Below are 11,658 nucleotides of genomic sequence, written 5' to 3' on the forward strand. Positions count from 1 at the left end.
TGCAGAAACCACTCTCCCAGTATAGAGGTCACAGGTCAAAGTCCTCCAATGACCACTGCCACCACTGAGGCTTTCCCTTTCTTTCAATACCATAGTTTATTCTTCTTTCAGCCCTTGTTTTTTTTTTTTTTTTTTTTTTCAAGCTTCTTGTCTCTTTTGTTGAGGTCTGTATTCCGTAGAAGCACAATACCTATCATTAATCCCATCTTTTACCTTTTCTCTATCACCACAATGTCCAGTTGGACAGTAATCTCTGGTTTATAATCTGGATCCCAAAATCTAGCAGGATCTTATCTCTGTCACTGCCAGCCACTCTTGATGGAGTTTCCCATTTTGACTGTGGGACCTCAGGACCTTATTTGGTACATGTGTTCCTCTGCACTATTCCAGGGACTTGATTTTGGCCTTCCACGATGGCCATGGGTGTCCAATTTGTCCTCAAAGGCCAGTGTCCTGCATCTGGGTTTTCCTAGGACAGTTTCTAAACTCTTCCCATGTGGACGAAAATGGCCAAAGTCAAAATACTGCATTGTTTTAGAAACAGAAATGTATTAGAATGTGGACTTGACTTTGAATATATTTATATATATTTCTACATAAACTACATTTGATATATATTCGTGCCGTGCCATATAAATAAACTGAACTAAATTTTTTTGTTGCTTAATTTAAATTTTTAATGTTGCAATTTTGATTTGTTCCACTGTTCAGCACACGGTGGTGCTATTGAGTCAGCAAAACCTTCATTGTCGAAACGAAGAAAAAAAGCAAGCCTGCTGATTGGACGCCTATTAAAGTAAACAAAGCGGAAGGTTGAGCTTCACAGTGAGGTTTTGAGGCTGCCCCCTCTTCGGTCTGGAAACTGGAAACTTTTAGTTTTACTGCTGATTGTGTAAATTGCAATGCGATGTCATCCCTTCTCCCGTTCACCAGCAGCTTGCTGGGAGCATCCAGGCGGTTCATGTGGAGAAGTACTTCTGGTCTCTCTCCGCTGCTCAGTCTGACCCCGCCTGCACCCTCATGGGTTGTGGCTTTTGGTAAGAAGGACCTGCCTGATCTCCCAGTCCTGTTGGAGGAAGAGCTGGAAGAGCAGTTCGTGAGGGGATCCGGGCCAGGAGGACAAGCTACTAACAAAACCAGTAACTGTGTAGTGCTCAAACACATCCCCACCGGGATTGTAGTGAAGGTAGCTCTGCTATTTGTCCAATTTTTAAGGCTTAGCTGTTATGTTTTCTGTCAGGGTTTACTTTATCTGTCAATTAAATCCGCACTACAGTTGTTGTGATAAACAGTGGATAATAGATTTCTGATTTTCACTGATATTTTAATATACGAGAGTACGCATAAAACGTCTCTCTAAAAACTAGCATTTATTATAATTCCCATTTTACAGTAAGTAAATGTATCCTTGCCTCGGATTATAGTGCCTAAGAAACTTAGGATCATATTTATTTAGCACAGTTGATATTACATAAAATCTCTTATTAATCCACTTGCATTAGGTTAAATTAATTAATAATTAATAGAATCAATATATTTTATCTAAGCTTTCAAACAGGTCCTACACCTTAAAATGCTAGGCTTGTATTGTGAGGAAGCTCGTTATTATTATTATTATTATTATTATTATTATTATTATTTTATTATTTTATTATTATTATTTTAAAAAGGCAGAAAGGTAAGTGTGAGGAGTGATATATGTTTTTATGTTTTAGAGCTGAAGTTTCTAGTGGTGATTGGTCAGATTATACTACAACAGGCATGTCTCCAAGTGGATCATTTAAAAAAAAAAAGAGGGTAGAGGGAGCCAGGAAAAGAACTGCCATTTTATCAACTGATTGTTCTGGGTTCCTAAAATTAAGAAAAATCCACAAATTATCTTATAGTCATAAGAAAAATATGTTGAAAGTTTTAAAGCAAACGGTTATTTTTGTCAGTCCTCTCTAGTTTTTAATGACAAAGTACAACAATATGTGAAATATCTAGAATATATTGCTGGAAAACATATGTACTTTAATACTTTAATACTTGGAACTAGAGTTGGGAATTGTGTCTTATAACTTCTGTTTCTCTCTCATTCAACCCCTCCTGTAGTGTCATCAGACCAGATCTGTGGATATAAACCGAAAGCGTGCCCGGGATATAATGAGGGAGAAACTTGATGTGGCATATAAGGGTGAACTCAGTGAGTTGGTGGTGAAGAAGAAAGAATCTGTGTTGAGGAAACAAGAAAAACGGAAGAGAGTGAATGAGAATTTGGAGAAGAAAAGACTGTTTAAAGAATCCTTGGCCGTAGACAATAAACCTGGAGATGACACTTAAAATGTTAGTGTGGATAGTCCACTGTAGGGGTGCACCGATTTATTGGCCAGCTGATTTATTGACCTTGAGCTTCTTAATTTTAGGAGATCTGTGATCAGCTGATACTTGTATGTGAAGTCTGTCTTATCCACTGATCTTATTTGCCTCAGCAAATGTCTAAAAATCAACCACTGTCATCTGTTGCTCTGATATGAGAGAGGGTTGACTGATAGATTAGCCCACCAGGTCATGTCTGCATGTTTGCAGTTAACAATAGTCACCCCACTGTTGCCACCTGAGCTACGTTCTTGCTATATTTAGCGACATCGGCCAGATGAGGCTTTTTAAAGATCAGTAATCTGCGATCAGCCAGAAAACTCCAATCGGTGGACCCCTAGTCCATTGTAATCTTGAAATAAACAGTTTATTCTTTCTGAAAAATTTATTACAAATCCTGTTATTTTTATTCTCTTAGTTTCTCAGTTATTGATCTAATGATTACATTTTTTTATCTATCAGTACTACTCCCATCTACTTCCACTAGGTGTCAGTAAAACCCTATTCCCCAAAAATCCCATTAAAAATGTTTAGATTTCAGATTATCAACATTCTATCACCACAAAATGTTTATAAAGCAATATAAACATTGGTTTATATTGTGTGATTTTTTTTTTTCTTTTGTGGGAATTGTTTTGATTGTTTACATTTGTGGGCAAGAAAAAAGACAATTATTTTTAGTATTTTTATATATATATTTTTTGTATGTGTTTATTTGACTTTTCATTCCTTTTTGAAACAACATTTTTATATCAGTAACATGCAATATAGCTTTGTGAATTGTAAAAACATACAGATGTTTATATGTTATAGAATAGACGTAGCAGAAGTTGCAACCAATGGGGAAGCTGCTCTGAAGCACGCGCCCCGCCTCTTTGATGAAATTACCCAATGGGAATCGCAAACGGATTTTTAAATCCTCCATGCCGACTGTGTAACGTTACGGCGCTGTGGTTTGACATTTCTTCGACATTAAAGTTAAACTCAGAAGAACTCGGCGACACGGAGGACAACATTATTTTGGACGATATTCTAGGAACTGAGGATGGCAAAAGGTTAACTTTATCATTAGTTGATATTTGTACAATGCAGCTGTGAAATTTTCTAGAAAGCGGATAAGAGTGCTATAAAAACTACCCTGTGTAGGTTATAGCAAAATATTTACTAAAACGAGAAACCCAAATTTAACGCAGTTTTTTAAGAATTTACGGTAAAATTTACGACTGTTCTATATAGTTTTTCGAGAATTAAACTTGAATAGCTATTTTTGGATATTCTTATGTTTATAAAGGGAAGAAAAATGGACTGAAAACGGACAAAAAAACAGGTGAGACTGCTGAACAAACAACTACCTCACAAGCGGAGACAAAGGAAAACAAGCCACAAATTAACAAGGTATGTTTCCTGCATGTTATGCTTTACACACACACCCGTTTGTCAACTCGTATAGCAAACAAATTAAACCTCAAAAAGCCGTCCAAATACTCGTATGCCTCGTCCTGGCATAAACAATATAAAGCTTACGTTTACACAAATCAGCAGGGTTTATACTCGGATTAAATCCCCGATTCAATTTCACAAAGACAGTAGCACATAAGTTACTATGGCAACTTATCCTGTGCAGCTAGCTTGCTCCAGACCAGGCTAACACAATGTCACTGGTTCACTTTGTTTTCCAGGCAGGTAACTTTATGTTTCTGAAGACTGCTGGTGTCCTAAGTTGACAGAAAGGCCTTTAATAGATTTAGCATGTTTTGAGAGGATTCGAGAAATGGCTTAAAAAGAAGCGAATGTGTTCTAATCAAGTAGCATAGGGTATGGAAACCCAATTGCATTTCCAGACCTTGTTTCAAAACAGAAAGTTGTTTTTCCAAACTTGAACAACCAGTTTATTTTCTAATCTGTGGATTAATGTAAGTTGAATGCAAATTTTGGTCTATCACACAGGGCCCCCCATTGAGCTTAGAAATGTGTTTTTGATATACTGAGAAAGGGTGGTCATAAGTAAGATAAAGGTTTGAGTTTTATGGGAACTGTTAGTTTTTAATGTGTTTGCACATACATTTAAGGCAGAAATGATGTACAGACATTTAATAAAAATGACTTGTGTCAAATACTGTAAGATGGATGTTCGAATGGGACTCTGTCAATAGGAATTATATAAAATACACCCATTTTGTAAATCAGAACTTTTAATTTGGTTGCAGAAGAGTCTTTAATTCTAGCAGCTTTCTTTTAATCCAGCCAGTTAGAAGGCTTTTTTATCTGCCTTTCAAAGTATAATATTGCATTTCTTTTGCCCTATTAGGTCTTTATGTTTTTTGTTGGGTTTTTTTCTGATTAATGCCAAGAAAATTCACTTTTATAGGAATTTGTCGATAAAACACAGCCAGTTGTCCAGAGTCTGCGCAGTGCAGGTAAACCCAGGTCCCCGCTGAGCGACAGCTCCAGCATGCTCATCCTGGAGGGGAATGATTCTGATGCCACTGATCCTGGTCTGTCAAAGCTGAAGCAAGGTGAGTTTCCCAGAGACAAATGAGAAATATTACCACTTTCAAAAAGACAAACTTATTTTTAACTCTTGACCTTTTTTTGCATTCTTTGTCTTTTTACAACAAAAGTATTTTTACATCAAAATTGTGCATTTATGTTTTGTTTTTTTTGTATGTTTGTTTGTTTTCCAGTTTATTTTACAAATGAAAATTTGAAATGTTTGGTGTGTATTTGTATTCAGTCCATTCAGCAATATCCCCAAAAGAATTGCGGTCATCATTGGTTGAAAAGTGTTTTACAAAGTATTTACTCAGGGTGGCTGTACATACAAATGCATGACACACACACACAAAAAAAAACTTTTAACCCAAATATAGTTTTCATTCCACTTGCATTCGTTCGTCTCGTAAAGTTACAATAAAATAAATTAAAGTTTGATTAATGTGATCAAATCTAAGAAACATCAAAAGAACTATGAATACTTTTACAATGTTCTCTAAAGCAGCTTCTCTGATCCTTCTTTCCTTCTCACGTCAGTCACAAACGATGAAGCAAAATCTAAGAGCTGTAGCTCCAAAGAGCAGAAACCAGACGGGCCGTGTCAAAGTGAGACAAAAAAGCAAATCTCTGGCAAACCAAAGCAAAAAGAGCCCGGCGCAGAATCAGATGGTAGCCCTGCAGTGCCATCGGCCACGCCTCGGAGTAAAGCCAGCCGCCGCAAGCTTGGAGCAAAAAAGTGAGTTCATTGTGTCCGCATTACTTGCCAAGATGCTGATGCACTTTCACAGCTGGCTGAGCAATCACAATGTCTTTCTCTCCAGGATGGAGAACAAAGCTCTTCAAAACAGAAAAGTCACAGATTATTTTCCCATCAGGAGAAGTAACAGGAAAACTAAAACGGAGATAAAGGTTTGTATGTGGGGGAGGGGGAAGATTGCTTTTATTAAGTCATGGTGAGAAACTGTCACTTTGAAATTAGTAGTTTTGAGTAAAACTTTGATCTGACTGTCAAGAGTGAAGAACACAGACACATTGATGACCTGTTAAAGAACGGCATCGAAGAAGGACTGGAGGTAATGTGGCCCTTTTATTTTTATTTTTTTCACCAAATACTACATTCAGATGTCCGTTTGGCAGAAACATTATTACAATTCTTACAACGGTTTAACATTTCGCCAGACCAAATAAATGCCAGAGATTTGAATGTCATCAGGTCAAACACATTGAAGGAAAAGGAAGAGGAGTCTTTGCTGTGAAGAGTTTCAAAAAGGGAGATTTTGTTGTCGAGTACCATGGCGACCTGCTGGACCTGGCTGAGGCCAAAAAGAGAGAGGCCCAGTATTCTGAGGACCCTAAAACAGGCTGTTACATGTATTACTTCCAGTATCAGGCTAAAACCTACTGGTAGGTTGAAGTAACACCAATAAAACTAGAAGACTTGCAGCCTATCGAAGCTTAAAACGTTTTGCTTTCTTTGCTTTACAGCATAGATGCTACCAAAGAAACGAACCGTCTTGGACGGCTGTTGAACCACAGTAAAAGTGGGAACTGCCAGACGAGGCTCCACCCCATCGACGGGACACCTCATCTGATCTTTGTGGCCTCCAGGGACATCAAGGCAGAGGAGGAACTGCTCTATGACTACGGGGATCGGAGCAAAGAGTCCATCTCTGCACACCCGTGGCTTAAATACTGAGAGTTTTATTATGCTGAACACGAGTCGTTCTCAGTCTTTATAAAAGTGAGCTTTACATAAAATGACACTCTTTGAAAACATGCCTGAAGTGAAGCTGTGAGCTTCAATACTTGAAGTGTTTTTTTGTTTGTTTGTTTTCCTGCAAGATGTGCTTTTATTCTTTTAGTTTCTTTTCTAAATTAATTGAATGCTGTTTTGGCTACAGTGAAATACAGCCTGAGTTTGATATGAGGAAAAAAAACTAAAGATAATTTATGATGATCTTCAGGGTGTCGTGCAAATTCTCTGCTGTCTTTATTTTCTTCATTACTCTGTGGTTTCTCATGATGTTTGCTGTTTAGATATTCAGGTTCTGTACAGTTAAGTCAAAAAAAATATTTGTACCCCTGGCAGATTTAGCTTCAGTGTAAACTTTTGGTTTTAACTAACATGTTGGTGCATTAGGGTGATGGCAAAGAGGCCTTCCAACCTCAAAGACTTGAAATAAGATACCAGTGGAAACATGAAATAAACTGCTCAGCAACTGGAAGTTTGATTGCTGTCAAGCTGATGAACTATTTCCACTGATTATTGGTAAAAGTAAACATATTTTTTTACATTACATTCTTTCAAATGAAATTGTGAATAACATTTTTTTTTTAGAATAAACTTTTATCTTTTGACAGCTGCATGTCTTTTTTTTTTTCCAGAAACAAACTTGTTGGTTAGATGAAAAAAGAAATTACTTTTGTCAGATATATGAATATCATAATCCTAGATATGAACAACAGACCTCAGGGGTGTTTAAACAGCTGCATTTATACTGAGATTGATTGAATTGTACACAGGTGAATATATAGTATTTTAACAGTACTATGGAGTATCAAAGTAAAGAGATCATGGTACAAAAGCATGACCCATTCTGCAGATTTTATTTGTAAAAACAGAAAATCGTGTCCTGTGTAAAAGAAAGAAATGACACAGGCTGTCAACAATCAGCAACCCTGTTTTTATTGCTACTTTGCATATCACACATTATGTCTGAGTGGTATTTTTTCCTAGTTTCTTCATAACCGGCAACATTTACAACACTTCAATAGCAAATAGCCCCAAAAATCCAGCATAAAAAAATGTAATCTGCATTGTTTTGTTGATACAATTGACTTTATGGGACCATATTTGATCCATTTGTTTACTTCATGATTTAAGACAAAACTTAAATGAGCACAGTTTTAAAAATGCTTGAACAGGGAATGACTCTAACTTAACACTTTCCAGTTACCTAAACTTATTTATAGTTCAGCTTCTCCAGTATTGTAATACTTAAAATCATATTAGGTTAAAAATTATACAAAATATTGTTAGACTGACATGTGTATACAACAATAATTACAAAAGTGGTTAGAAATTGTGCAGATAAATCCCATTTGCCTCCAAGACAGAGAGATCATCTGAAGGACTCCTCTCATTTTCTCCTGAACGAAAACCTAAAAACAGAAAGAGTCCAGAGTCAGTTTAGTTTATCATGTGTGACCAGTCATGGTTCCTGTACAGTCAGGGAAAGTAAGTTTTTTCTTCTTGTCTGAAAAAGCACAAACAACATTTTCATTTCCAGAATTTTTTTCTCCAAACGATTGTTTAGAAAATATAAATCCTCCCATCCTTACATCAATCCATCATCCTTCCATCCATTCATCAATCAACTATCTGTGTGATATGTGCTTATATTCTTTTTCCCCATCTGTCGCCATCCCTTTTTGGCCTCTAGTATTTTGGATAAAGCTGTTTGTGTCCAGCGTGTGAGCATCCGCTGCTGTGAGACTCTGACTAGTTGGCTAAATGTTACATTGCCATGAAAAATGTAAGTTCATAACACTTGGGATATATTAGCCAACAGTGACTTTCCTCCAATCAGTCCTTTGCAATATAAACATTGAACACACTGATATTATGATGACAAAATATTTGTGACATGTTGTGAAAACCCTATCAAATATCTAAATTGTATTTGGAAAGTAGGATGGACTCTATCTGCCCTTAATACTCACACACAGGATCTACGATGTTAGAGATGCTAAAGCTCATACAGAGTGGTGAATGATAAAGAAAGAAAATGTATCTAAGCGATGTGGGTTAATCAAAACTGATATTGCAGTTTTCATCAAAAATATCACAATTTAATATTTCCTGATATTGTCTTGTAGAAAAGCCTGCAGTAAGGTCTGGGAAGGACATACATTTATATTAAAGGCCCCTAAAGGCGATCCTAGAAACTGAGAAATCCAGGATTTTCATTTGGGAAAACTATGGAACATTAGGAGAAATGTATAGCTGTCCCGTCACTGGAACGGTGGGTTAATGGCTGACAGGCGCTCCAATCCAAGTCAGAGTAGCTTGTAATTACCGACAATAGTTTAGAAGATGGACACATTTTCCAGCCTCACTCACTCCTCACGCACAAACATTCTCTGCATCAGCATGACTTCACTGGGTCACAAGTACAGCATTAGCGCACAGGAGAACGGCTGTAAGGATAATCTGCCTGTTATCTTCACCTCAGCATCATGTGACTGAGGAAAAAAAAACAACAACTTTGAATTCCTTGCATTTTACCTGTGATAGTAAAACTTTCTGACATTCAAAATAAGTTTATATTAGTTAATTTATTATTTAGATCTAAACATTTTGTAACTTACAGTTTTCCTATGGTTGTCTTCTCATTTACTGTGGATGAACCATCCTCTGTGGCTGGCGGCGTACCCAGATCCACGTCAACCATGGTGGGTTCAGATTGAGGTAGAATCCCACTGCAGAAGAAGTTTATGGTCACTTGGAAAGATGGTACAGCAATTTTGAATTAAAAATAGTGTTCAAAGTTGAGGAACTTGAAACATTTCACACCATTCAGCAGAATTCAGTCTTTTTTCTCTCATTTCAATAAAAAGGTTACAGCAGATATTTATATTATGGTCAGACTTTAATTGCAAAACCTGCAAAAATGACAACATTTAGACAAACCCTAGCCCTATCCCTTTCTTTCCCTAAATTGCTATTTACTTTTTGCATACTTGTCCAGAATCACTAAATGAAGTTCAAAACTTTTCTGCAAAAATGATAGGAACCCTCTATATAGCAAAAGTGTTGGAAATTACAACTACAAGCTTGGCAGTTTTCCATCTAAAAGTTAAGAATGATTCTTAGTCATAAGTCTAAAAAAAAGTGTTGATTTTAGAAATAAGTGTGAGAACTACATTAGAAATTAAAGTTGGAGAGCTAAGAAGCATGTCTGTTAAGTTGCTCACTGCTAGCTCTTCCTTTGCAGATAGTCTGACTGACTATTATATAAGATTATATAAGTTTTTTTAAATAGGAAAAAGGGATAGTGCTCCTCTGTACAGCAAGTACTTTGAAAATATATAATAAGCACGTGTAAAATTTGGACCTAAGATAACTCTTTCAGACAAGTTTCTCTTTAAATTGCCATCTCCAGGATGTCCCAGCCTCATGAGCTGAAGTCTTTATGTTTGTAAAGCTGCTGCCATAGTGGAGGACAGACAGAGTTGACACAAATGGTCAAATATATGTATACATGCATATCAATATACATATGAAAGTCTATCAAATATTGCATGAGATGTTTTGCAACATACAAATTACACTGTTTCAGTATAATGAGCAGCTCTTTCATTACAGTGTAATAGCTGTAATAATACATCATTTATAAATATTAGCAATTTTGAGCATCATTTATAGCTTTTTTTTTTTTTACTTGAATTAAAACATTTTCCTCGTTTTTAGCTACATTTTGTGTGTAAATGCACTTAAAAAGTAATTTCTTTTCAAGGTAATCAAACAATGAGAATCTCATCCCAGTTTTTGCAGCGGGTTTGTTTTACAAAACTGTTGTCTTGGTTGTTGATGCTCTGTGTGGGATTGATTACATGCAAAACAAACTCTTTCTGGTGCTTCTAATGCAAATAAACAATAACTGATTAACATATTATTGTGCGTTAGTGGTGAAACGGTGCCAGCAGCTTGACGGATAAATCAAGTTTTAATAAAACAGGCTGTGTGGGGACCTCTTATACAGCTGAAGCTCCTCTTGGGCCACCATGAGCTGAGCCTTCAGCTGGTTCCTCTCCTGCAGAACCTCCTTCAGCTCCTGCATGGTGAAGCGCGGTCTGTTGGGGTCATTCAGGTCCACCACCAGTTGATTAGCTCCCACAGTTTGCTGCTGGGACAAGGAAGACATTGTTAAAACCTCTCCACGTCTCCCCCTGACAAGAGCTTGAGCCGGAGGATGAAGCTCACCCCGGTCTGTCCGGAGGAGGAAGAGCCCTCCCTGATGATCCTGTCCAGCTCTGCCTTCAGGTTGTCCCGCTCCATTTTCAGCTCCTCCACTGACAGATTGTACTTGTTCACCAGCGTTTCAAACATTTCCAGGACTCGGACTATCCTGAACTGTAAATCCGACACTTCTTCACCGGTGCTGCTTATTTTTAACAAATCTCGGCCGATCACGTAGGAAATGTCATACACATCTTCGACGGTGAGCTCAAAAGCGTTTTTCTCGAAGGCCAGAGCAGGCGACGATTCTTCACCAAACTCCATCGCGACACGGCTGGACTCCTTAAGATTACGGAATAAAGTCACTTTTGAAACAACAGACTACCTAAAAAGTTCCAAACACAGCGATTGCTCTCTGTTTTAGACTTTAATTTTCTAAACGAAGGTAACAAACTTCCAGCGGAGCAGTACTTCCACCCGCCCCAACCCCCCTCTCCCATCACTCATCCTCCAATGGCGTGGCAGCAGAGGAGGGCAAAGTATCCTAGCGACAGGTGAGCTCAAAGATCGTCTACGGTTAGGACAGCTCACTTGGAGACGATCAAAGCGTAAAGGGAGGTCGTAGATTTAAAGGAAAACTAGGAAGCTCGTCCTGGTCATCTGTTCTTCGTGACACCCAGAACCGTCAGGATCAAGTGATAGATCACGTGATTAAATGTTTACAACTTTTATTGCCTTCTCCATTTGTCAGGGTGAAAAGATCCAGTCAGGAATTTCAAGAACAGAAAATTGCTTCTCCACACTAAACACTGCTAGTCTCTGAAATGTACAAAACATCAAGGGCG

The 11,658-nt window shown here is 37.6% G+C and overlaps 3 protein-coding genes across 5 annotated transcripts in view; 1 reads left to right on the forward strand and 2 right to left on the reverse strand.

Annotated features, from left to right (window-relative positions):
• The window catches only part of LOC103151871 (membrane-associated phosphatidylinositol transfer protein 2-like), a 127,266-nt gene that overhangs the window by 69,021 nt on the left and 46,587 nt on the right, over positions 1 to 11,658 (reverse strand). The gene's annotated exons all lie outside the window — the stretch shown is intronic.
• LOC103151865 (N-lysine methyltransferase KMT5A-like) lies at positions 782 to 7,094 on the forward strand. 2 transcript variants are annotated; one of them, XM_007572123.2, is made up of 9 exons: positions 782 to 1,186; positions 2,095 to 2,185; positions 3,650 to 3,753; positions 4,727 to 4,874; positions 5,389 to 5,587; positions 5,673 to 5,760; positions 5,865 to 5,924; positions 6,065 to 6,255; positions 6,337 to 7,094. In XM_007572123.2, exons 1-9 carry the CDS (start codon positions 908 to 910, stop codon positions 6,545 to 6,547), a joined length of 1,371 nt encoding a protein of 456 aa, XP_007572185.1. In that variant the 5' UTR covers positions 782 to 907; the 3' UTR covers positions 6,548 to 7,094. The 2 variants fall into 2 exon arrangements, with proteins under 2 accessions (XP_007572185.1, XP_007572186.1); XM_007572124.2 differs by lacking the exons at positions 782 to 1,186; positions 2,095 to 2,185 and adding an exon at positions 3,165 to 3,413.
• On the reverse strand, positions 7,514 to 11,628 carry LOC103151864 (RILP-like protein 2). Of its 2 annotated transcripts, none has more exons than XM_007572122.2 (4): positions 10,838 to 11,628; positions 10,606 to 10,757; positions 9,223 to 9,333; positions 7,514 to 8,013 (listed from the first exon to the last, which is right to left on the reverse strand). In XM_007572122.2, exons 1-4 carry the CDS (start codon positions 11,135 to 11,137, stop codon positions 7,992 to 7,994), a joined length of 585 nt encoding a protein of 194 aa, XP_007572184.1. In that variant the 5' UTR covers positions 11,138 to 11,628; the 3' UTR covers positions 7,514 to 7,991. The 2 variants fall into 2 exon arrangements, with proteins under 2 accessions (XP_007572184.1, XP_007572183.1); XM_007572121.2 differs by having other exon boundaries at positions 10,606 to 10,760.

The sequence above is a fragment of the Poecilia formosa genome, unplaced genomic scaffold (genome assembly GCF_000485575.1).
Source record: "Poecilia formosa unplaced genomic scaffold, Poecilia_formosa-5.1.2 Scaffold295, whole genome shotgun sequence".
Taxonomy (NCBI): Eukaryota; Metazoa; Chordata; class Actinopteri; order Cyprinodontiformes; family Poeciliidae; genus Poecilia; species Poecilia formosa.